Here is a 24,841-nt window from a genome sequence, read left to right on the forward strand (position 1 = left end):
AAGCTATGTGCAAAGTTGCAGATCCATATCTTTCATATTTCCAAGATTACAGGGGTGCAAAATGTACGATTTTGACCAATTTTTTCACAGTCTTGTTAATTTTATTGCAATAGAAATTATTCAGATGCCATTGGAAAGATAGCTATTTTTTTCAAAGAATGTGTTTTATTGTTTCAAAAAAGATACACCAATACTCAATAACTATAAAATTTGTAAACAGGATCCAAGGAAGTGGCATATTCTGAACATTTGACCTGGCTTTCAACAACCATTGTTATTTCCAAACTGGTTCGGGCAAAAAGGTGCTTGAGAAAAGAAAAATACATCAGCTAGTCTCTGTGGCAGAGTTGTTAGCACAGCCTACAATGCCAGGGGTCCCAGGTTTGTGATTCTCCCTTCATCAATTTCATCATATCATCACTAATCCTAATCTTCGCGGTTAGCCAAAAGTGGCAGAAGAGCAAAGTAAAATAAACCAAATCAGTCAATCAATACATCAGACAGTTATTTGTTTATGCTTTCAATCGCAAACATTACAAACATTTTGGACCATCACTGTTTAGAATCTTTACACATGCGTAATGTAAAATTATACTTACAATATTATCTTTCAATCATTCAGTGTGACTTAAATTAAGGCAATATAAAATTGCAGTTTGTGACTTGTACCTTTTCCGAACACCCTAGATTTATTATATATATTAATTTTCAGGGAATGGATTTATATGCAAATACATATTTTTTTCTGAAGCTCAAGTCAATTATATTTTGTAATGTCTTTGCACATCATGGCATGTAGACTTCAAAATTAAGTTTTTATTTTCCATATTTTTACATATATTAGGTTTTGGCTCATATTTTACATATTTTTCTTATTTTTACATATTATTTCCATATTTCAGAACATTTCTCAACATATACTCCATATTCGTGCAATAACTACATTTCCCCATGTGACCAAAAGAGTTAGCTGAATTTCTTGCAAATAACTGACAAAATCCGAAGCAATCTTATAAACAGACAAAAGTTTACGACCCTTTTTATTACATTAATTAAAAGTTTTCTGTCATCCGAACAATAATGTTTTTATTTATTTATTTATTTTACACCTACTCAGCTGTTTACTGTTGCTATCATAAGACACTTGAAATTCCAGTTTATTTACAATTGGAGAATGAGGACTCAAGCATCAACTCCTGCTTGTTACAAACGTTATTTTCGCAACGTTGCAAAAGAGTCCCAAGTTGACAAGCCCATTGCGAACCCCACCCTCACTGCTAGTTGTGTGCCCGACAGCAGCACCAGAAGCACCGATTTTGTGGCACACATGTGGGTACACTTCTGGTTTCTCTTCAGGACAGTCACGGTAATAGTTACAATGCTGAAAGAAGCGCAAATCAATCAAGTTTTAAAACTCAAGAGTTACATATGGAGTGTCTTATGTTATTAAGAAGGTAAATTTGTATAATTCTGTTTTTTGTCCTTGTGTGTGCCGAGTGCTCCTTTACAGCCTCAGCTTTTAACTAAAGTCAGAAAATTTTAATATATTAGTAACAAGACATTGCAATTATGCTATTTTAGATAAGATAAGGGGCTGGACCCCATATAATGTGATTGGTGCAAAATAGCCTAAGTCCTGATGCACTCAAAATTTTGCATTCAAATTCAAAAAGGTAAATTTTTACAATTTGAAGTCCATATTTAATTCCATATTTTGGTGAAAATTACTAAATATGTATTTACATATTTTTACTACACACAAATCCGTTCCCTGTTAATTATATACTCCATCTAGATTAATTAAATGTAATATAATGTAGCGTGACGTCGGGTAAGGTACGGGATCGAGTCACGCCGGGACGTAGCTCAGATAAATACAATAGGTCTTAAGTTTGACTTGGCTAACCACCTCTACCCTTAAGGAGGCTGATGAAGGATTGTTGGGAGCCTGTGTTGTTGAACGCTACTCACCCCTTGCTGTTGGTCTGGCCCTCCGCTTCTGGCGTCGGCGACGGTGACAGGTGTCCGCTGGAGAGATCGAAGATGACGATAAGAGACGGCAGGCAATTCGGCGACTTGTTTTATTCTTGCAGATTCTTCGGTTGGCTTAATCCGGACTGCTTGTGGACTTCTCGCTTGTTGCCGCCTCGTAGTGTCGCGATCTCTCAGCAGGCCGTCGTCCTCTTCTCGTCGATCAGTTTGGTGGTGATATTGGAGCGAAGTGAGAGATCGATTTACTGTCTCCAGCGGTTTTATACATTGGATTTGAGTCATAGGTTGGTGGACTTTGAACCTCCACTGTGCACCTGGGGTATCCCTGGATGCAGATGGAAATTTACAGTGGAGGTGCACTCACCGCTGGCGAGGGCCGTTGCCTTGCTGACTGTGCAGAGCCGAGTGGAAAATTCTTGTTGCTCGACTCTGCATCCGGTGGAATGTGGGGTGAATGAGCGTTCAACTTGCGAGCTTCAGAGCGATGTTTGAGGCAAATTAATGTTTCGACTTTTATGCTCCCAATTCCTTCATCATTCCCCTGGCCAAGATGTATCCACTGTGAGTGGTTACGAAGCAGAGTAGAGATGGTTATGGAGAGTATATTTTGAAATAATAATTGAAAGTACATTGAGTAAAGAAAAATAAAAACCCTGTATATAATAATGTGGAAAAATAAAATAAAAAAAAAAGTTGGAGCTGTCGGCATAACTGTACTGCACGGGTCTGGCTGCATGTTCAGCTGGAATGCTGACTACTGGTGGTATGCTGAGCTGCAGGCTGCCTGTGGTCTGCTGGCTACATGTTTATGTGCTTGCTGCAGGATGGCGGCATGGTGTCTGGCTGGCTGCATGATGTCTGCTGCAATAAGATATCTGCTGGCTGGCCGGCTGCATGATGTCTGCATCATGATGTCTGCTGCAATGGGAAGGCTCCTGGCTGGCTGGCTGCAATAGGATGCCTGCTGGCTGGCTGGCTGCATGATGAGCCGCATGAAGACTGCATGATGTCTGCAATAGGATGTCAGCTGGTTGGCTGGCTGCATGGTGTCTGCATGCTGTCCACTGGCCGACTGGCGGGCTGCATGATGAGCTGAAATAAGATATCTGCTGGCTGCATGATGTCTGCAATAGATGAGCCGCATGAAGACTGCATGATGTCTGCAATAAGATGTCAGCTGGTTGGCTGGCTGCTTGTACAGCTGCTCCAGGATGACTGCTGCGCCATGATGATTCCTCGCTGACCGACTGCTGGGTGTCTGGCTGTATGCGGAACTGCCGAAGAGATGCTTGAGAACGCCGTGAGTGTAGTATGGCCAGATGGTGACGTTGTGCAAGGGGGAGCCGACAAGCGTAGGGAAGGGGAAGTTATAATAAAAGGTGTTCGCCTAAGTGCGGAAGAGTAAAGGTTGGAGGCGAAGGTGACATAAGTGAAATGACAGGGGTGGGTAGACAGTAGCCATCATCGAAGGTGATACGTGTGGGAAGAGGAGGAGCTAAGCGAGTGGGAGTCGTAAGTTGACAAAGAGTGGGAGGGGGTGGTGGGGAATGTGCGGGACGTTGAGATATAGCAGCTACGGAAATAGGAGGACTAATAATAGGGACGGAACATGTCTTAGGAGGAGATGGGGTTCGCTGGTGACAACATGAGCAGCAAGAAGTGTGACGTTTTAGACGTAAGTATATGTATGTAATGCAAATACAAAGAAGCAGGAGAGCTATGAAAATTAAGAAGAGATAGGAGGTTGTATGTGCAGGAGATTTTACAAGGTCATGAGGGGTAAGTGCACGAGCCTTAGAAGTAAAACATAAGAAAAGGGGAATGTGGAGAAGTTTAAATTGGTATATGACACCTAGAGTGAGACATGTGAGCCAGACAAAAATTATAATGATAGGAAAATCCGCATGTCTGTAAAGTGGAGTTATAGGAGGGATGTCAAGAACTTTATATTGGGAGAGGTTAAGGTGAGGGATATGAAATGTCCATTGTTTATGATAAAGAGCCGTTGCATTCACAAGGGGGGAAATTTTGTAATGGGTGTCGAGTAGAAAATTGGGATTGTTGGTCCAGGCAGCAGGAAGGATATGAATTGTTCGGTGGATTGTTGAATGATCGAAACCACAAGGAAAGATAGCATGAATTTTGATATCGGGGGTGATAAGTACATCTGTACGGCAAGCCACGTGTAACAATACTGCACCGGGTTCGTGAAAAGTGGTAAGATTATAATGTAAAGTGGAGCCATTAGCGTAAAAAAAGGTGATGGTAGGAGGAGGATTAATTATTGCATATACATTTAAATCTAATTTGACCACATCAGTGAGGTGGGATTCGTGACATGTGTAGGTACACCCATTCATCGTATCAGCCACGGTTGTTGCTTGAATCAATTTGGAAAAACAGAAAGTGAGCCCATCGTGTCTTCCTGTGTGAGAAGGCAGAAGGCACAATTTCTGTGTATGGACCTGACAATTTTCAAGGTCTGTACCACTAATGGTGACAACATTATGAGTATCATCGATGGCGATATACGATGGATTATGCGACACTACGCACGTTAAATTTTGATACGAAAAGGGTACAGGGATTGCTAAATAAAGTTTGTATTTCTTCTGAGTGGAAGTGATAGGCACTTTCAACTCAATATTGACAGCATCAGCAGAAATTCTGCATTGGGACAGTGGTATCTGATAATACATGTCAATAAGTGTGAGAGGAATCGCTATATCAAATCCAGTAGGAAGAATATTTTTTTGAATCTTTTTCAAGTCTCGGTGCAGTGTTGTTTTAGATACAACATGTTCAGAGAGAAAATGATGTTTACAATTGTTAATGGTGTTCTCATATTCAAAAAGTGTGAAAATTTGGCTAAGCTGTAAGGTTAGGGTCATAAATTCGATGAGATATGCCTGTGCTTGATGCGCATCTTTGATTGTTAAATTTTTGAGTTTATTAATCAATGCTTCCTGATTTCTAGCCAAACTATCAGAGTGGTTAGCATATTCAGTAAAAACATCCTCAATCTGATGTTGGAAAGAGTGAATTTCACCAGTTAAATTTTGATAGAAAATATGATTAGCTTGCAGTTGTAGTTTAATGTTAGATATCGTTTGTTTTACTTCATGAGCATTTTGGAATAAGGGTTCTAGTTGCTTAGTAGTGGCAAAATCACAGCAATAGTTAGCAATGCTACTGATAAAGCCAAGGAGTGCACGCTTTTGTCTAACTACGGAAGTGTTGGGTGTGGTTCGTGTGAAGAGGGAAAGGTGTGAATGAAAATTTTGGAGTTGGACCGCAAGTTTACATTGGTTGGAATCTTCTTCACCTTTATTGCACATGGCATTATGTAGTGTTGATGGGAAGTGTTGGGGTTTAGGCATTTGTAATTTCACATTATAGTAGATGGGGATGGTATAATGATAAGGGATGGTTCCTGGTAGTTCTTTCAGATAAATTCCCGAGATGATTTTTACATGTTCAGTCGCCGTGGTGACCGAAAAAATGAGGGAAAAAAGGGAAAGTAGTAACATTACTGCCATTGTCGTTAGTGAACCCTGAAAGGGACAAGGATACAATTTTAAAACTGAGTTTGCATTAAAAAAAAAAAATAGCATGTATTAAGCATGAGATTTGTGATGAAAAGAAAAAAAATGTTTTCCGAGGTAGCTACTCAAATAAAAAGGTAAAAGAGCACTAATGATAAATTAGAAAAGAGAAGGAATAACAAGCTGTAATGCAAGAGATTCTCGAGACTGAATAGTTTATAATATAAACTTCTGCATTTTTTTTTGTTTGTATTTTATTACCATTTGTTTACTTTTGCGCTCCGCGATGTATTTGCTCGAGCCGAAGCGATTGCTACATCGTCAGCTGTGCGAGATTCGTCTACGGGTAGGTCGCGCATGCGCAGATACTTGTGCGAGTTTTTTTTTTTTTTTTACAATCTGCTTGCTGCAGACAGAAAAATTCACGTACTCAACCAGTAGTCAGTTGAGAGACTACGTTCCTGATTGGCCGTTTTTACTTTCTACTTCTTTATTATTATTATTATTACTTTGTGGAATATTAAAAGTTTATTTTAGTCTTCGAACTTGCTTTTAAAGTTAATTCCCGACTCTTTTATGTGTACAGTATTGAGGAGGAGGGAACAGGAAGAAGAGGGTACTATGTGAATCAAAATGGCGGAACTTCCGTTTTTACATGTGCTCGTTCTTGTGTGCGGCTTGGTGAAAAAATCGCGTTGCGAAAACAAAAATTGCGAAAATACAAGTATTATATTGACATGTGGGTGCGAAAAGAATATTTATAAGGTGTGAATGGACTGTGCAACGGTGAAAAATGGAAAAATTGAATATTTAAGTGACAGACTCGTCCGAGTCAAGGTGCCTTGTTTTCAAACGGTGAATCGTGATAGCATCGGTTTTCAGTTTGCCACGACCATCGGTGTATTCCACCAAATAGGAATTGGCGTCGTTTTGTGAAATTATTTTCCCTTGAAATTTGTAGGAGGAGGAAAATGCCTTGGGTACGTGGGGATGAGGGGTAGTGTCCAAAATATACACTAATTGTCCAGGGGAGTAGGTTGTTTGTTGTGTCTTTTTGTCGGCACATTGTTTTTGCTGCTCAAATCGCTTTGCTAAATGTTTGTGTGCTAGTTCTCGAGCGGCTTGGAGTTGTTCTATTCTCTGTTCATTAGAGTGGATAGTGGTGTTGGGATTAGTAGGGAGAACAGCATCTGCAATTAACCTAGGGTGTTGTCCAAATAGCAAGAAATAGGGGGAGTTGTTCATGCCAAGATGTGTACTTACATTGTGGGCATGGGTCGCGCTAGCCAAAAGTTCATGCCATTTACCTTGTTTTTGTACCACATAAGTTTTCATGATGGATTTCAAGTAGTGAAAAGATGATTCGACTACACCATTTCTGAAGTGGGCAGCAGTACCAATAAATTTTAATGTGACACCAGTAATTTTGGATAATTCCTGTATTAATTTGCTACAGTTCGGGGAGCTCCTGTCAAGCATAATCGTCTCTGGAAGACCAAAAATGAGAAAAACATGGGAGACAAGAGCATTAGCTATTGAGTTGGCATCATGGTTGGGGAGGGTTGTAGTTATGGCAAATCTGGTACAATTGTCAACAACGGATAGAAAATATTTGTGTCCTGTGTCAGAGGTTGAAGTCAGTGGTCCACACACGTCAATATGTATTTGGCTAAAGGGATGACTAGCGGGTGGGCTCGTTTGCAGTGTATGTTGTACGGCTCCGTGAGCTCTTTTTGCTACTTGACATTCAGTGCATTTGCGTACTGCAGCGTACACATATTTCTTTAGATTAGGCCAATAGTAGCGTAAAGAGAGATGGGAGTATGTTTTAGCAGCACCTTGATGTGCGGCCATCATTTTGTTACAGTGAATTAATTGAAACACTTCTTTTCTTAGTTTTTGGGGAATACATAACTGTCTTGTATAGCCTGGTGCAAATTTAGTGTTCCTATAAAGGATACCATTGTCAAGAACAAATGAGTAGGCTGTTTTCTCTAATTTGTGATCAGCATCTGGGTGGTTTTCATGAATTTTGATTAATGCTTGTAAGTATGGGTCCTCTCTTTGTGCCGTACCTATGTCAAAGTCATTGGATTGTAACACGAAGACTTGATTTAGTATGTCCTCCTCGTCTGTGTCAAGGGAAGTGTCTTGTGCTGTGTTGTTGGGCAAGGAAGGGGCTGGGTCTACAGGATTCCTCGATAATGCATCAGCAATACCATTCTGTGATGATGGGATATGGTGGATTTGGAAGTCGAACTCTTGGAAGAAGAGTGATCTTCGAGCAAGGACCCCGGACAACTGTTTTGTTGTTCTAAGGTAAGACAATGCATGGTTATCTGTGAAAACTATAAAGGGTGTGTTGATTAAGAAGAATTTGAATGCTTTTAGGACATAAAAGGCAGCTGCAATTTCAAGAGAAAAGACGTCTGCTTTTTTCTCAGTGTCTGTAAGGTGTCTGCTGCAGAAGGCTATCGGATGTAGTATTCCATCAGTATCTTTCTGCATAAGACAACCGCCCATACCCTGGTATGACGCGTCGATGTATACGCATGAAGTCTGCTTTGGGTCATAAGGTCTAAGAATGGGTGCGGAAATAATTTTGTCTTTTAATGCCTCAAAGCTTTTCTGATGCTCTTCATGCCAATGAAAGTTTACTTTCTTTTTGAGTAATTTGAACAAACATTCTGCGGGTTCCGCAAACCCTTGTACATAGCGTCTGATGAAATTGCATATGCCTAGGAAGGATTTCAAATTCTTCTTGGATTTAGGTGGAGGGAATTCTTTGATTGCACGCAGGATGTGATCAGAAATTTTAAATCCCTTTTGCGACACAAGATGGCCTAAGACTGGAATTTCTTCAAAGCAAAATTTACATTTATTTGGCCCTAGTTTCAAATTGGCTGCACGTAATTTAGCAAAGACTTTATGTAAAACTTGTAGCATTGCGTCAACTGAGTTTGTGTAGCAAATTATGTCATCCGTATATGCAGATATCTCGGAACTATCTATGCCAGATAGAGCCATAGACATTACATTGTTCATGACCTGACTACTTGTCTTCAATCCCATTGGCAGTACTTCATACTCGTAATTTCCACAATTACTAATTGCAAATGAGGTCATTTTCTTCGACCTTTCTGTTAATTTTACCTGAAAAAATGCCGATTTAAGGTCAAGGGTTGTGTAATATTTCTTGCCTGCCATGTCTGCTAAAATGTTATCAATGTTAGGTGTTGGGAGAGAAGAGGGCTGAATAATTTTATTCAGTGCCCGAAGGTCAGACACCACGCGGAACGAATTGTCTCGCTTGCGCACTAAGAGAACTGGGTGTCGGAATGGACTACCTTCTGACCTGCGAATGATGCCATCTTGTAAGAGCTTGTTAAGCTCAATTTTCATTTGCTCTCTAAGATTCAAAGGGATGGGGTATTGTCTCATATAAGGAGGGTGATTGTTTCCAATGTCAATGTCGTACTCATACATTGGGGTTGTGGTGAGTTTATCGCCTTTCCAGGCTAAAACATCAGCATAATCAAATACTAACTGTATGATTTTTTGTTTGTCTGCCTCTGATAAGTCAGGGTTAATACTGATGCAAGATGGGTCAAATTTTTGCTGACTTTCCTTCAGTCTTGTGTTGTCTGTATTGTCTTCTGTGCATGTGTATGTAGTGGTAGTCGTATCAGTGTTGGATGTGTCTGTCATGTCTACTAGAATGTCACATGGGGTTGCTTGGCCAAGTGGGGTGTTGGATTTGAGTGTGACTGGTTTCTCTGAGGGGTTATGAATTAGTAACAGAGGGGAAGAAGTGTTAAGGAGAGCATGGGGTATGAGGATATTGTATGTAAGGAGTGTTTCCTGAGAGGGTGTGAGTAGGATATTGTGGGGGAGGGGGGGAGTGATGGAAACTGGAACATATGTTCGGGTTCTAGGTTGTAGGGTTACATTTTCTGGGATTGTTACTAAACTGTGTTGGTTGCTAGTAGGGTGTAGTTTAGAAAAAATTACATCAGGGATGGTGTAGGTGTGTGATTTTGTGGGAAGGTTATAGTTCGGAATATGGCCTAAGCGTCTAAGAGTTAACAGGTTAGTACTAAGTGAAATGTCACAATTTTGTGTCTTCAAGAAGTCATTGCCAAGGAGAGGAGGTAATTCTTTGGATTGCACAACTCTAAAAGGGTGGGAGTACCTATATCTTCCTATGTGAAGGGGGAGTATTACAATTTCTGAGATAGGAAGTCTGTTGCCAGTGATGCCTTTAATAATGCTGTGCATTTGAATTTTCTTTGCATTAGGTGGAATTAAATGCCGAGGACAAATACTAATCTGGCTTGCGTTGTCAATCATAATTTCTAGGGGGTGATTATTTACATGAGCTTGAATGAAGAATAGGTTGTTTTTTTCAAGGATAGGAACTGTGTCAAATTTTGTCTTGCGTGTGGATCCGTCCCATCGATTCACACGGTTTTTCAGTTTAAATCGCTCTTGTTTTCATTGTTTGGATTATAAAAACAGTCCCTGGTAGAGTGATTTGAACGGAAACAGATCTGGCATTGCGAAAACTGTGAATTTTGTCGCCCCCCGACTGAATTGTTATTTCCACCTCGAGATCTGAAATTACGTCTCATGCCGCGAGTAGAACCTCTGCGATTGCCATTCCCCTGGCCGTAAAAACTAGGCCGGGTCTGAAATTGATTACTGTTATTTGATTGTATTTGGTCCGCCAGGTTCTGTACAGTGTGACACAACGCTTCAACTTTATTTTCTAATGTTAAGGTTTGCAATTGATTTGTGACTGAATCTAGTTGGTTCGCTGTTGAACCACCAGATGGCAGAATTGCGTTACAAGACTGTGAAACGGCAGCGCTGGTAGAACTAGTGGACTGCGTGTGTGGAGCTTGACTGGAGGGGAGGGAAGGAGGGGCTGTGGGCGTGGTTTGGACCTGCCAGGAGTTGGTCGGGAGAGCTGGTGTTGCTTGATAAGATTGCTGCGGAAGAAAGTTGTATGCAGTTTGAGAGATCGGCGGGAGGGGGGTAGGGGGGGAATACGTCACAAATGACGAAGCAGGCTGAGGTGTGGGGAAAGGATGCGTGTTGCTGACCTGTGGTTGCGTACAGCTGGGAAACTGAGGGGAGGCTGTTGCGTAAATGGAGTGCATGTACTTAGCGGCATCTATCAGTTTCATCGCTTCACTTTGTTCCTCATTGCGTCTAGCTTGAATCAGCATGTCTTGCCTTTCTTGATTCTGCAGATGTGCGATAAGAGAACTTGTGTCGGTGAACTCTTTGTCTCCTATCGCAGCGATGTGTTTAGATCGAAGTCCCGACACAACATAGGAAAGGATTTGAGGGTTCGTCGCTTGCGGGAAGAATTGAAGGACGAGATTTTTCTTACGAATTACGTAATCATGAATGGGCTGGTTAATTTCCTGCTTTGTCTCTAATAAAATTTGGATGGGCATGCTGACTAAGTGACTGCCTTTAAATAATGAAATTAATTCTTTCTTGATTTGCGGAAAGGTGAGGGTGTTGAAGTTTGGCTGCTTCTTGAGATCGTTCAAAAATGTGAGCGCTATGTCTGCGAGGAACAATGGCAACATTTCGCGTTTTTTATTTTCCTCCCACGCCAAAGCGCCCGCAATGCTATCGAACTTTTCAAAAAACTGCTCAACTTCTTGAGGGTTTTTTCCTGTGAAGGGGGCGGGGTATAAGCCATGGGGTATATTTACGGACATTCTTGACGGGGATGGATTGATGGTGGTAGGGGTGTTAGTTTTAGGTGTACTGGTTTGGGGTTCTGGGTGTTTCTTTTTTCGTTTGGGTGTTTCTAGACCACCTAGAAACTGGGGATAATCGGGATGTTGAGCCTTGGATCTGGTTATTCGGGGGGAAGGAGCGGGGGAATTAATAGCGGAGGCTAAGGAGAGAATCTGGTCAAGAGAACGGTCTAGCTCTTCGTGAAGAATAATTTGGGATTCGTTCATGCGAATTTAGGGAGGGGGAATTTTTTATGCACTTATTCACAAGGACTGAAAGATAGTGAGCGGAAGAGAAAATTTACGAGTGGGGAGTTTATAATACGAAGTGTATTATCGAAAAAGGAGAATTTCTAGGGTTGCTGCTGTGTGCGGCGGGGATTTTAAATTATGGGGTTTTGAGTGACGTAAAAAAAAATTAAAATTTTATGGAAATCCACGGAGTGGAGCCGGCTATCTCCACCATGTAGCGTGACGTCGGGTAAGGTACGGGATCGAGTCACGCCGGGACGTAGCTCAGATAAATACAATAGGTCTTAAGTTTGACTTGGCTAACCACCTCTACCCTTAAGGAGGCTGATGAAGGATTGTTGGGAGCCTGTGTTGTTGAACGCTACTCACCCCTTGCTGTTGGTCTGGCCCTCCGCTTCTGGCGTCGGCGACGGTGACAGGTGTCCGCTGGAGAGATCGAAGATGACGATAAGAGACGGCAGGCAATTCGGCGACTTGTTTTATTCTTGCAGATTCTTCGGTTGGCTTAATCCGGACTGCTTGTGGACTTCTCGCTTGTTGCCGCCTCGTAGTGTCGCGATCTCTCAGCAGGCCGTCGTCCTCTTCTCGTCGATCAGTTTGGTGGTGATATTGGAGCGAAGTGAGAGATCGATTTACTGTCTCCAGCGGTTTTATACATTGGATTTGAGTCATAGGTTGGTGGACTTTGCACCTCCACTGTGCACCTGGGGTATCCCTGGATGCAGATGGAAATTTACAGTGGAGGTGCACTCACCGCTGGCGAGGGCCGTTGCCTTGCTGACTGTGCAGAGCCGAGTGGAAAATTCTTGTTGTTCGGCTCTGCATCCGGTGGAATGTGGGGTGAATGAGCGTTCAACTTGCGAGCTTCAGAGCGATGTTTGAGGCAAATTAATGTTTCGACTTTTATGCTCCCAATTCCTTCATCAATAAATAAAACACCAATGCATGCATGCAAGTAAAACATAAATGGAAGTCTGAAACATCAAATTTCTGGCAATTTCTCATAAAGTCTCCCTTTTTACCCAAAATTGAACTTGTATTTCCCTTCATGTAGCAACACTGCTTCTGTCACATGCGTGGCACAGGAACGAACAAGCAGTGTTCTCCCTCGTTTTTAAATAGCCACTTGCTTAGGCTCCCTGCATTCAAGCAAGGAGGAAACCAGATTGTCAACTACTGCCTCATTTACTTAAATTCTGGTTTAGAAGCTTGTTCCAGTAGTTTGCATAATATATAATGAGTAGAGGCATGCATATTTAGTTTTTGACGAAAACAGGAAATGTGAAATAACACATTGTAATGTTAATTTTTCATCTTTCTGAAAGATGTGAGGTACATTTTCCTACTCTGTTTTGTCACAAAATGATGCAAAATGAACTGCAAAATGCGAAATTTAAACAGGAAATTTAGATTTTATTTTTCGATGCGACAGTTTCTGAAGTTTGATTTATCCTGTGAGTTATGCAATTCATGGAAAATTTATTAATTCTATTGCAAAAATGGAGTCCTTTATACAGGATTAAAGTTAATACTCTAGTAACTACGTAAATCTGCTATTAAAAGGGATATGTTTATTTTGTGTAATAAGTGTAGTTGTTACATCAAATTTAGGATTATGTTGACAATGTTAAAACCAAAATATCACTTTATATACAGTATGTAACATTCTTGTTCATACACACTGATTTGTTTGTAGTAGCTGGGCACATTCCATATTAGCCAGTTCATGTTAACTCGCTCCTTATGCTTACTGTCATTGTCTTGTTGGAATCTGTAGATAGGCGGCATGTCCATTTTTTGGGCACTCTGCTTTACATTGTTCTGCAATATGTCCCAATAGACATATGCATCCATGATACCAACACCTTTGGACGACATACAGCCCCAAATCATTACTGACCCACCACCGTGTTTAACTGTTGGAACTGTGTTAATGTGATCATTGTCTTTATTTGATTTTCTCCAGACCCTATGTATCCCATCTGACCCGTACATATTAATCTTGGACCCATCTGACCATATGACACTATCCCAAAATTCCTGGTCCTTGTGGATGTGCTCTTTCGCGAATGAAAGTCTATTCCTGTGATTCATCTTATTTACATACGGCCTCTTTCGTGGTATTCTGCCATGATATCCATGCTTCCACAAGCCACGTCGGACAGTTTGATTGGACATCATCTTGCCAGCAATATTTTCTACTAACGATCGTAACTGAGGAACACTTAGTCGGGGTTTTTCTCGCACTCTTTTTAAAATAAAGCATTCATCACGTTTATTTAACCGTCTCTCTTTTGGTTTTCTTTGGCACATTCTGTGTTGAACCTTCCTCTCTAAATTTATTTACTATGTATTGAACTGTGGAGTGTGATTTGTTGACTGTTTGTCCAATTTTTCTTAACGAATAACCTCTAAGGACCAAATTTATAATGACATCCTTCAGATCGGAACTAAGTTCCTTCACCTTGCCCATTTCGAACACACTGATAGATAGACAATAGACCTACAACAATACCTACTCCAGCATTCCGCTTGAGGGGGAGCGTGCCTGCATGTTCAAACTTGTTACAAAGTTTCATACTGCACGAAATCGTCCCGAATAGCGGTGGCGCTGTATGCGAGGAAGATTGAAACTCCTGCCTGTATGAATAACAATGTTGCATGAAACAGCATGTTTTTCTCTTTTCACTTTGAACATACATTTTTATTGGCATTTGTTGGTGAAACCTTCATTAACATTAATTTCCAGGTACATATGAAAATGATTATATATACTAGTAGATATGACATTTTCCCATCGTAAATTCTATGTGTACAAATAACAATGTTACATACTGTACCGCATTTGATCTAATTTTTCACCGCTATAACACCGAAATTTTATTTTATTTACTGCTTTCGAACACGGAATTGACTTTGTTTTTGTAGTGAAATTTTGCATTTTTATTTACCAAAAATATGTGCCTCTAATAATGAGCAATTACCCATATATTAAAGCTTAATGTATAAAAATATAACAAGAAAGTTGGTTCAATGGTGGTAAACATGGAGAATATGCCACTGATCCAGGGTTATGCTAGATTTAGCTTAGGTGATACAGAACATTCTGCTAGGTAAATTTCTATAATTCAATAGCCTAACAGAAATGAAAATTAAATGTAAACACAATATTGTTTGAGTTAATGTACTACATGAAACTGATATTTCCATTTACACAGACACGCAGCAAAAGAGAGAGAGTATAACAGTTTATATTTTGTGACCTGTTCACTGAGGAAGAAAAAGATTGTTGGTAATGCAGTGTAGCAGACACTGAGGCAGAAAAATGTTTTCACCAGTGTTTGACTGTTTGATGGGTGGGTGGGGTGGACAATTGCTGTTGTATGTATCTGGGATTGAAGGGGTGGGTATAGGTAGGTTAGGATGGTCACCAAACAGGGTGCGAAATTACACACAAATATACATAGTATGTGCAAAGTGCCTTGCCTTTGAAAAAAGAACTACATATTTCGGAATTTACTTCAGGCCCATTCCATGTGAAATCAACCAGTGAAGAGACACTGTACAACCTCAAGGATTTTCATCCATTTGAAATTTGACTTACTAAAATTTCTACCTGACATCAGAACTTCTTCAAAGTTCCAGATCCATATCTTTTGTATTTCTGATATTACAGGAGTGCAAAATGTGGCATTTTGAGCAATTTTTTCACCATCTTGTTAATTGTAAATTGCAGTATTTCGTCAATCAGGGCATCTACAGAAGTGATTCAGATGCTGTTAGGCCAGCCCTGCGGCAGATAGGTTAGCATATCGTGCTACAGAAGGTCGTTCGGGATCTCTGAGGACAATGTTGGAAGGGTGATAAGTTCATGAAAACCATGTCGCTACCAACGATCATGCTCAATTGGAAAACCAGCATTCCACGCTATAGCCCGACAACGTAATTTCCATTGCAACAGACCTTTCCGAAGAGTTATCATGTCCAACTTTTCCCACTCCTCCTGACAGGCTATCCAGAGGCCATTGAGTGTGTGTGGACGTCTCTTTCCAAAGGCCCGTTTTAGGAGTCCAAATGCACAGAAGTCCACGGATGACCCATCTGGTGCCTTGACAGGAATGTCGCTGTAAGGAATTGCACGGATGCCAGTTTCCACTTCATTCGCTGTAAGAACAGACGAATCGAACGGGAGGTATGTCTGGATGCTTTATCTTGGTGCACCCAGACCTGGTTTTTGGCCCCCCCATACAGTGCCGGGATATCTGTGTTATAAATGGGTGTTAAAACCTCATCCTGATAGTACGTGGAGTTCACCTTCACATTATTAGCTACACGGCGAATTGCTAGCTTGCCATTATAGCAGTATCCAGCGATGATCATGTAACCCCGTGGAAAACTTTCGTGGCATTCTCGATACAATGTTTGATAATTGTTTTTGTCGCGAGAGCGGTAGTAAATCGCACGGGGTTTGTGACAGTCACTAAGGTAGACATATGCTTCGTCTAATGTCACCACATTTTTCCATCTCTCCCCTGCAAGATAGGTCTCATAGAGCTTTCTTGCGTTCGTGCAACGTTCCGCAATGTGACAAGGCAACAGCTTGTGAACTCGCCGCTTATGCCGCATTTCTAGTTGCAGGTCCTCCTTGATTATGGTGTTCACTATTGACACAGACATTCCCAACTTACGTGCGATGCTCCTTTGGGGGGGCAGGGTTACCACCTGACACAAGGGCCTTCACTTTTCTCACTATGTCCGGTGTACAACTCGTAGCTGCTCGTGGATTTGCCTGTTTCTTCCCCTGTGGAATTAGGCCCAGTCGGCCTTTGCCTTTTTTGTTCAATACCGCACTGATCCCGTTCTTCGATATCACAAATCCACGCTTCTTGCACATTCCTTTGATTGCCGAATAGCTATATTTAGCATCGGAAAGGGCTGTTACGTAGCCCTCCCAGTATGGTTCAATTTTCTTGGGCATCATTGTAGGTAAATGGCACAACACTCTGCACACGCGTTCTCGGTACTGACGTGACTCAGCATGCTCCGTTTGAACGGACTGACGTTGATAACAGCGCCGCCAGCGGCTTTCAAAATCGTCACCAGAGATCCCGAACAACCTTCTGTATGATGCCAGGGGCCCCAAGTTCGAATCCTGGTCTGGGGATGGATGTTTGTGAGTGTCCATTCATCAATTTCATGATATCATCACTCATCCCCATCTTTGCAAAATAGCCAAAAGTGGCACAAGAAGCGAAGTAAAATAAATCAATCAATCAGATGTTGTTGGAAAGGTCTTGTGGAGCTCTTTTCACATGAGATATTACATGCCTGTTGGGGTGGATTTTGAAGGTGGTGTAATCAAAATTTGGGTACCCAGCCATTTTCTAAAAATTAGTGTTCCAATTTTTTCAAAAAATTATATTCCACATATACACTATTACTCAATAACTACAAAATTTGAAAATGGAATGCCAATGGTATCTGGAGTTATATTAGATTTAGGTTAGGTAATGCATGATAACATATTTTGATAGATATATTTCTATAGTTCAAAAGCAAAAGTCTAACAGAAATGAAAATTTAATGTAAATACAATATTATAATAAATATATCATAAAGAGCCGAGAGCTGAAGTTTCCCATGCATATTACACCATGACGTGAAGGCACATTTAGGGGATGTGGGGGTAAGGCCCCAGACATTCTTGATGTCTGCCATTTTGGAAGTAATATAATCAGCATCACACTCAGGCCACCTTTACCCCCACCCTCTTTCCTTAGATCACCCACCATGAGAATCTAACCCATGTGCATGATGGCTACACCACCGCAACATCAAATATACAAGGTGATCCAGAAAGGATGCCTGATTGCAATTGGCTACTGCAAAGCCAACACTGGTCAGCATGCGCTGGCAGCAGTGAAGCATGTGCATGAATAGTGGGAGAATCAGTTGCGATGGAGAAGTGGAATGTCCAAGACAATGTTTGCGCAATGGCGCTGTTTATTGAAAGCAAGTCCATTGTAGCAACCCAAGGAGCTTTCTGCCGACCAGGTCAACGCAGAGATGCATCTGACAGCCACAACATTCGGTGCTGGGTAGGGAAGTGGCACGAGGAGGGTTCAGTACAAAACAACATGTCTTCTGGCTGACCCCGAGCAGTAAGGACACAGGAAAGCATTGACCGTGTACGGGCCGACATCCAGAGAAGTCCACGAAGATCAGTGCACTGCAGATCGCAAGCACTGCATGTGACATATGGCAGTTTGCATCGCATTTTACACTTGGATTTGCATATGTGAGCATATAAGGTAGTAATAGTGCAAGCAATGACCCCAGCTAACAAAGTGGCACGTGTTCAGTTTTGTGACACGTTCCTCAACATATGGGTACAAGATCCATGCATTGTCGACAACCTCCTGAAGTCAGATGAGGTGCACTTTATGCTGTCCGGGTCGGTCCACAGGCAAAATTGCCATTTGCGATTGCATCAGCGTAAGTTTCACAGTCCAAAGTTACCTGTGTGGGATCATTACATCAGGAATCATTGGATCATACTTCTTTCGAGATGCCACTGGTGCAACATGTACTGTTAATTTAGAGCGCTATGTGACCTAGCTCCAAGACTTTCTCGTGCTGGCATTCCAACGCCTTCCTCAGATCACATGGTTCCAACAGGATGGTGCAACGGCACACACAGCCCAGGTTTCCATGGACAAATTGCGCGAACTCTTTCCAGGCCACCTCATCTCCCGACGTTCTTTTTATCTGACGGCAGCCGATTTTTTCGTGTGGAAATTCTTGAAGTCCTGGGTCTATGAAACCCATCCAGCAACGATCCAGGAATTGGAGGTTAACATCTGCCATGAAATTGCCGCTATTCCTGTTGCTATGCTGGAGAATACATTGCGGCGTAGCTTCGTGGTTCGGCTGCATGAGGGCTCCGACAATGGTGGTGCCCACCTGAGTGATGTGATATTCAAAACCTAAGTGATGAGTGATGTACCGTTCAACACCTGATTGACATATCTTGCGTCAAACTCCCATGTCTGTGTCACACCTCTGTCTTTGTAACTTGCAATTATTTGCATAAATAAAGTGATGATCACCAATTAATATCGGGCATCCTTTCTGAATCACCCTGTATAATATAATATGATAATAAATATGTAATAATATGAACACAGTATTTCTAAGAATTGGGAATGTAAATATCAGCTTCTTCACAATAATTCCAACAATAAATGATAGTTCGAACCTTGCATATCAACTGTATAGTTGCACAACAGTTTTTCAGGGAAGCAAAGAAGATAATGGCTTCAATGAGGAAAAGTTGTTCTTCTACATGCTGTGAAAGTATGCCACTGTTTTGTTTTATTATTTTTCTACCAATTTACTCCTAAGTCCATATGATCTGAACATTTCTTCTTTTTTGCAGAATTCTGTTGAACAAAGAGTAGAGGAAGTGAAGAACAGCAATGGCCTAGAGGACATTCAGAAACAGACAGGAGCAATTCCAAAGGTGATTCCCAAGAAGAGGTAAGAAACTGCCTCTCGGTTTCTCCTGTCCTGTTTAAGTTTTTAAAGTTCGTTCCTCCCTCATTGACAGAGCCTTTGACTCAGAAAGTTCAAGTTGAGTAGTGTTCCTTTTCTTTCATTAATTGCATTCATTCGTGTCATCTCGATACCTAAACTGCAGGCATGTATCTAGAAATAAAGGGTGGTTATAAATTGTTGAGCTAATTTCAAGGATGAATATAAAAAAAAAATGTTTTATTTACATGTGTAACGTGTTGATTTATCCGGGCTTCTTGTAAAGTGTCTCACTCGATCTACAACGTCTTCGAAGACCAGTGCCAGTGGTCTGCCAGCACCTTTCCTATGTTCGACACTTCCTGTATCTTTGCTATGGAGTCCATAATAAGATGATTTTGCTTGTTTTCTGAGCGAAAGAAGACTTTGACCAGGCATTACAGATTTGCTTTAATGAACCATAGAATGCACATAGCTTTCTCTTGTATACAGTGGAACCTCGATTTTATGTTTTTCAGGAGACTAAGCAGAAAAAGCTTAATGTAAAATCGAGGAATATTTTATTACATTTTGCTATTGAAACTATCAAGACTGGGTGTATAATGCAGGAAAATATAAAATCCAGGAACATAAAATTGGGGTTCCACTGTAGTAGCCATCTTGGTACAAAGGTTCCCTATGTAGTCACCATGGTGCCACACATATGTTTGGTCGATGTTGATAGAAACTCTTACAACAACTGTCCTGGCAAGGGCATTAATGTCGAAAATATAAAAGATTGAATATTTATAGAATACCAAAAAAAAAAAAAAAATAGAAGGATATTGAATCCAGTTGACAAGAAGTAAAGTTCATGATAAATATTTTATGCATGTTATTATAAGTAGTGGTGTGCCTAAATCTTTGGCAATGTGATTCAAAGTATATGATTCAAATCTAATGCTTGGCTTTACGTTCGGCTGAAATAAATAATAATAATTACAACAAATGCTAAAGAAGTACTTGATAAGTGTCTTGGGGGGGGGGGGGATCCTGACCTCCTGGATCCCTCTAAATACATCCTTGAAAAACTGGTAGAAAAAATTACATTTAAAAAATAAAAAGACAGTTCAACAATTTGAAATTATATACAAGTATAAAACTATCATGTCTTGCTCTTCGTTATGAAAAGTTTGTTTACATTTGTTCCAAATCGTCACCTTCTTAGGAATTAGGAAGGGGTGCAAGATTTAATTTACGTTAACATGTGTTCGGCGGACATTCATCCTTGCAAACGGAATGAATGAAAGCCAATGAATTTATGCAACCAACACCTATTTATTCCCATAGTAAGAATAACTTAATACAATCTCAGACAGATGCACATTTAGGTTTTGTGAGGACCTTCTCCTCTCCTCTCCTCGATGCTCTCTCTTTCTTGTCTCTTAATCGAACTCTCTCACTCATGTTTTTGCCCTTCCTCCAAAACTTCAACCATTCACCATTGCACTCACACTACTCTGCATTCCTGCTGATGCTGACACTTACACTTTCTTGTTCCTCATTCTTTCCAAACACACCACCATGTAACTTTTATTTTGGACACCCTGTACTATGTGACATAAGGACATGCTAAATATACCTAGGTACATACAGTGTGGGCCCAAAGAGTGGAACTGCCACTATAATAGACAAATGGTCTGACCCAGACCAATCCAATTCCCCAAAACATCATGTTAAGGAGATAGCTGTCATATTGGAGCCAATCTCATTTTCTTAAATAGAAAGATGAAAATAGGCTAGAATTTCATGAGAAACGCAAAGTGTTCATGAAAAGATTCCCTCAGGCTATCAACCAGGTAAATTGTGGAAAAGATAGCCCAAGAGAAACTTTTCATCATTTTCACCAGGAAAGCTTCAAGACTTACTACAAAGTGTTGTTTATAATAATTTTCATATTTTTTGGGAGGGATAAAATTTTTGAAAACTTGCACATTATATACTCGCAAATATGGTACATTTTATTTTTTTAAGTTTTAAACACAAAAATGTTCAGTGTTTGTGGTAGTTTTATTGTTTCTGAAGCACACAATATGTTGAAATTTGCAAAAATGGCCACAATTTGCATTTTGTGCCAAATTTGCTTTATTTCACTTTTTTGAGTGCATGAAAAATGTATTCACAACATGTCACTACACATGCATTAACCTTTTTTGGTGTTATCGCACTTGCAAAAAATTAAGCTTCCTACCTGTGAGATGTCTCACACGGAATAAATCATTCCATAAATTCCGCAAGTTCTTACGAAATTTTGTATAAACTGAATATGTCCTTTAATTGTAGAATTATGACATTTTTGTTGTTATTTTTTCCACTACAAAAAGTGTATTGATTTTTTTTTCAATGGCAGGGTGCGTACGAAGAAAAGAGCTAGAACAGTGTCATCAGATATCTTTTATCCTCAATGGGATAATAATGTAAAGGATGGAAGTAGCAGCCTTGATACTAGTATGCCTAGGAGCCCAAGTCCATCACCTCCCATTATATCAGATGAAGAGAAAAAGGAAGTCCGATTACTGGATGCCTATCCCACCATTGTGCCTGCAGAAACAGAAAGCCACAGCCTGCCTTCGGAGAGAGCAAGTGATGAAAGCCAAAGTTCACCTTCGCAAAAAATCCTTAACCCAGCATTTGAGCAACTGCTCAGATCGAGTCTGCATGATGTATTAAAGGAGCATGGATCGGACAATGCCAGCAGCTTCGTCAGTGCAGAAATCATCAGCATCATCGAACAAAAGATCAATGTGGAAGTGTTCAATCGAATGATGAAGTCTGCCGTGAAGTCCGTTCTGGCCCTTTCCACGGGCAACACCTCGGAAAGCGCACTCTCGGAAGCTGCCGAAAGAACTACCAACAAGTGGAAGAGTCATTTCTCCGACACCATGAGGACCACAGCTGGAATTTCCAGAAAGGATTCTACCACAGATACTGCCACACTGAAATACACATGTCCAGTTCCTAACTTACAAGAATCGGTGCTTACGAATGAAGGTACCACTGGTGATCGAAGCAAAGCCTGTGATGATGTTGAAAAATCAGCTTTGAATGAGCGTACAAGTGAGAATGGTGCTTTGCATGTAGATTCTAGTGACCTTGAGCATCAAACAGCTTTTAAGAATTACACTGTGATAGAAAAGACTGACAAAAACACTCAGACTGTTTCAACAGGTTCTGTAATCATGAGAAACTTGCTGCCTGAGTATGCATAGAACTAATTTGTGCCTTTAAGAGTCAGATGTAGAACAATATTTTTGAGAATTTTTCAGAGGTAATTATGCACAGGAGTGTTACTTTTATCCATTATTATTTTTTTCTATTTCTTGTGTTTGAGCATATTACGTGAATGTTTGCTGATTTTTTTTTTTTTTTTACAAATGTACTCTAGTTACAGCAGCAATGCATTTTGGGTTTTGATATATATACATATTTTTTAATTACATTAGAAACATTACCTGCATGTTGTAAAAGCAAGAAACAATGTTTCATTATCTTGTAAATTTTTTAAGCTTTCTAAGGATTGTTTTTTTTCACTCAATGTAAAATTGAAATAACTTGTTTCTCTTTAATTTCGTCTTCTTCCTTTGGAAACACAATGATGGATGAATAAAAGAATACTGACCTTTTTTGTGTGTGTTACTTACTCTAATGCAAATTATGTCAGCTAAATAATTTGTAATATTTATGATGATAGTATTTTTGGAACTACTTTGTGCTATCAAGAGAAGAACCACTACAAAAGGTAAGTGCAGGGTGACCATATTTTCAGAGACGAAACAAAAATCAAAATTCTGTACACAAAAGCTATGATTTCCATTTTTTGAAACACTTTCGATTCCAAGCACACACATACGTACATAGATAAAACCAAGAAAAAACACTACACATGCTGACCAAGGCCGTCTATATTTCACTTAAAGTGCTGTAACCGTCTATCAGGGCCTTTCTCTCTTCAGACCTGAAATCGAACTTTAAAAGAAATCCTTTTAAAGTAGAGAGTTGAAACGTCATATTGTAATCTGATTTTGTCAGCATCAATAGTGTTTTTTTTCTGCCATGAAAGCAAAGCAAAGCATAAAACCAAGATTGGGAAAATATTGTTTATTTTATGCAATGTTTATTACAAACTGGTTGAACTAAGATAGTTCAGTTATAAGTGATTTTCGTTCCTTTAAAAACAGTGTTCAAAATCGGGAAAATGCTGCAGAGCATTCCCAAGCTAAGAAGATTTGCTTGAAGCATCCCCAAGCTAGAACACTTTGGGTAAGCTGCGTTGTCTCCATCTTGAGGCAAACAAGCATGCCCCACCTAGTGTTGCTTTAAAGAAACGTGAAAAGTTTCCACTTTCTCAAACAAAAACTAAACCTGTGCTAGACTAATTCATAATAATATTAATGAAGCCATGATTACAACCAACTTCCATGCCATATCTCATATGAAAGAGTCCTTCAAGACTTTTTGAACACCATTTGAATCACTTCTGCAGATGCCCTGATTGCCGAAATATTGCATAGTTAACCAGATGTTCAATAAAATGGCCAAAATCACACAGTTTGTACCTCTGTAATTTCAGAAATACTAGGTGAATCATAATAAAATAAACAATTTTAAGAATTTATTTCGACAACTATATGGAATACAAAAAATGAATTGTTGTGTGTCAATCAGTAACACTAAGTTTCTATGAATATCCACAAATGTCTACAATGTGGCTTTCACCAGTTATGCAACACACATCCCATCGGAATTAGTTCTTGCTACAGTTTTCTTGCTTGCATGACACCCTCCAAACTGCGGAATGAGAAACATCGCCCAATTATCTGCTTACTCGCCTTGTTCTTGTTCTGAATGATATTCAACATTATCTCCGATATGCTGTTCTCGTAAACAAAGTTCGGGTACCTGGGTTCTGATTTATCTCACCTTTCTAGTAGAATCAACAACAAATTACCTTACGATGTCACCTTGTATGCAGACAGAGTTGGAAGAACATTTCCACCATGCAATCAACATTTTCCAAGTTAGGTGGTCTTCCTGTCCAGTTTCAACAAAAGATTTGTGCCGCTGGTTAATAGATTTTCTTGTTGGTGCCGGCTTTTTGTATGTAGTAAAGAAACATTGCTGTCCAGTCATTGCAACTTAGTTTCATTGAACTTTCAGACACAGCCTGCTTTTACTGGACCTATGAAAGTCACAATTTTCTTCAACACCACCAGCGCCACCAGTGTTTACAAAAGTCATGCACATGAAAACAAAAATTGAAGATTTTCTCATTGTTGTGTTTCACATAATTTTTTTCACAATAAATCTTAAGTTGTTTACTCTATTATGATAAACACTGTACAGTGGGATGCGTAAGTATTACCAAGCAAATTGTCCATTATGATGTGTATTCTCTTTGTTTTGCATTACAAGACATTCAAGAATTGAAACAAAATACCGATGAAGCTCTTGACAACCTCTGCACCAGTACACTTAATTACGAACGAGTTCCTTAAAAACGCGTAAGATGTAAGAGAAAAATTAATGAAAATAGTCGTGGACAATTTGCCAAGCAATACTTGTGCATCCCACTGTACAAAAGAAATGCAACTTTTACATATTTTCCTACCTCAAGTAAGCAAAATTTCAAGTGAATCAACAAAATGTTGAGAACCTTCTTGATTTGACATGGAACGAACCATGGCCATCTTTAATCTCTGGGAATAAAGCTGGCTGTGAATG

At 40.1% G+C, this 24,841-nt stretch overlaps 1 protein-coding gene across 2 annotated transcripts in view; it reads left to right on the forward strand.

Moving 5' to 3' along the window:
• LOC145996576 (uncharacterized) overlaps nucleotides 1-22,735 on the forward strand; it is a 58,151-nt gene extending 35,416 nt beyond the window's left edge. For both annotated transcript variants that reach the window (XM_083133081.1, XM_083133083.1), the window contains exons 6-7: nucleotides 18,987-19,087; nucleotides 21,471-22,735. In XM_083133081.1, coding sequence (XP_082989207.1) covers nucleotides 18,987-19,087; nucleotides 21,471-22,329 — 960 coding nt within the window. In that variant the 3' untranslated portion in view covers nucleotides 22,330-22,735. The remainder of the gene's footprint in view (nucleotides 1-18,986; nucleotides 19,088-21,470) is intronic.
• The last annotated feature ends 2,106 nt before the right edge of the window (nucleotides 22,736-24,841 follow it).

This window comes from Lepisma saccharinum, chromosome 12, assembly GCF_977018435.1.
Source record: "Lepisma saccharinum chromosome 12, izLepSacc3.1, whole genome shotgun sequence".
Lineage (NCBI taxonomy): Eukaryota > Metazoa > Arthropoda > Insecta > Zygentoma > Lepismatidae > Lepisma > Lepisma saccharinum.